At 56.6% G+C, this 1961-nt stretch overlaps 1 protein-coding gene across 1 annotated transcript; it reads right to left on the reverse strand.

Annotated features, from left to right (window-relative positions):
- Nucleotides 1–149: 149 nt before the first annotated feature.
- Nucleotides 150–1138, reverse strand: POSPLADRAFT_1163375 (hypothetical protein; the record flags this gene model as incomplete). Its single annotated transcript, XM_024487780.1, has 2 exons — nucleotides 150–216; nucleotides 351–1138. Coding segments are annotated over 2 exons (855 nt in total), but the record flags the coding sequence as incomplete, so codon positions are not given.
- Between the last annotated feature and the right edge of the window lie 823 nt (nucleotides 1139–1961).

Raw genomic sequence — 1961 nt, forward strand, 5'->3', positions numbered from 1 at the left:
GAGGAAGTCGAGAATGACCACTACCCCAAGCGAAGAGGAGCAGAGACTTGAATGAATAACCAGGTCGAACTTAGGGTTCGACCGACTAATGGTACAACTACTTATACAAGTACCGACTGCGCACGGACCATCGTGTCTATGTGGTCGTGTTAGTGAAGAAAGAAACGTAGTGGTACGATACCAGGCACGAAGTGCGCACGGACCCCATTATGTAAGCTACATAATGTTCAACCTGCGGGTGAGCGCTAAGACAGGTGCCAGTATGGGCGCTAGTAATACAAGGAATGGAACAGAAAGATAAATGTTTCATTACCCCCCTGCCAGAGTCGAAGTCCCATTCGACTACTTACTGCTCACCATCTCCATACAATTCCCAATCTACGCCGTCGTCCTCCTCTTCGTCAAACCACTCCTTGCGCGCGTTTCTCCCCACGTTCATCCATTCCTCGCCAGAGAGGTGCTTCTGATGCGGCCAGGAGCTGTCCCACGTCCATTGAGTGGTGTCCGGTGTCCAGTCAGGATCGACTTTGCGAAAGACGACGGGTGTATCGGGGTGGGGGCGCGAAGGTCCCGCGACGGGATTGGCGGGGGGTTCGGGGTTAGCGCTGCGCGGTGGAGAAATAGGTACCGCTTTCGTCTGCCTTTCTTTCTGCTTCCTCTCCTTCGCCTCGTTGATGATTCCTTCGAGGAACACGTTGTCGACGACCACCCCCACGCGTCGCGCAGGTTCTTCAGGTGGTGCGGATACGTGTCGCTTCATCGGCCTGGTTCCGCACTCTTGCTCCAGGTGTCCAGGGGCTTCTTTTCCGCATCCTGCGCATCGTACGTCCGGACAGTCCCGTACCCAGTGTCGAGACGATCCGCATCGCCTGCAGCTTCCCTTCGGGGTCCAACCAGGGTTGGGTTGCCAGTCAGCCGGGATGGTAGTGCTCCGTGGCGTTGCTTGGAGGAAAGGGGATGGGATCGGGGGGCGCCTGAAGGCAGACGTCGGTAGGGGTGCGGGTAGGGGTAAGTACGCGTTGGGGATGGCGCGCGGGATGAATTTGTTGTGTTGTGCCCGGATGCTGCGCGGTAGGAGCGGTTGAAAGCGATGGGCAACTTTCAGATTGTCGAGCCGGATCAGCTCGGTGAGGACGCGGTGATAGGCGCCAGGCCCCTCTGGGCCCCGATTCACCTCTTTTCGGCAGTCGCATCCCGCCCGTCACTTCGACTCAGTCTCACAACACTTCGATTTCGCCTTCGACGCTCTTCGACATCCTCGACGGTGCGCGACGCTTACTCGAAGCTCGGCACGGTCGTCCCGATGCCTCGCGTGTAGATCCCGGGACATCTTCCGCATTCGGCGAACAATAGGGCCACTTGACGCCGCTCGTCCAAGCGCGTGCATCGCTCCAAGCCACACCGAAGTAGCCGGTCTTTCCCAATTAGGTATCGAACCTCGCGGCATGCCTTCGACGACGGCTACCGGTCCGAAGTGGCCATATGTTTCTCTTCATCTCCGCGTTCGGCATGACGTCACTCTACCGATGGACTTGATGCGTGCCACTCGGTGAGGCAGCTTCTTGAGGAACAATGCAAAGCCCCTTGTACCAGTGTGCCACTTTCGATAGTCGTAGCGTCCTGTGTAGTATAAAATCTGTCGTACTTCTCTCTAAAAATGCAAGATCCGGTTCCCCCCTCGAGTTCAGAGCTCATAAGTCGAGTTCGCCCTGCGTCTAAGCCTTCAACTGCGTCACTTCGTCCCTCACTGCATAACCTCGAAACCTCGCCCACTGCATTTACTCGTCGATACCGTCTCGACGAACCCTTCAACTTCGACTATTATCGAAGAAACTGCGAACCGCGTCCTAGCTAAGTCCACCCCATCGAATTGTGTCCCTTCCCTCTACGATACATCGAAGAGCTCTGCCGAGCTTCAATCGTCTCCACTAACCACCCACAGCCTCCGAGTAGCTTCGACG

This window comes from Postia placenta, assembly GCF_002117355.1.
Source record: "Postia placenta MAD-698-R-SB12 unplaced genomic scaffold POSPLAscaffold_406, whole genome shotgun sequence".
Lineage (NCBI taxonomy): Eukaryota > Fungi > Basidiomycota > Agaricomycetes > Polyporales > Adustoporiaceae > Rhodonia > Rhodonia placenta.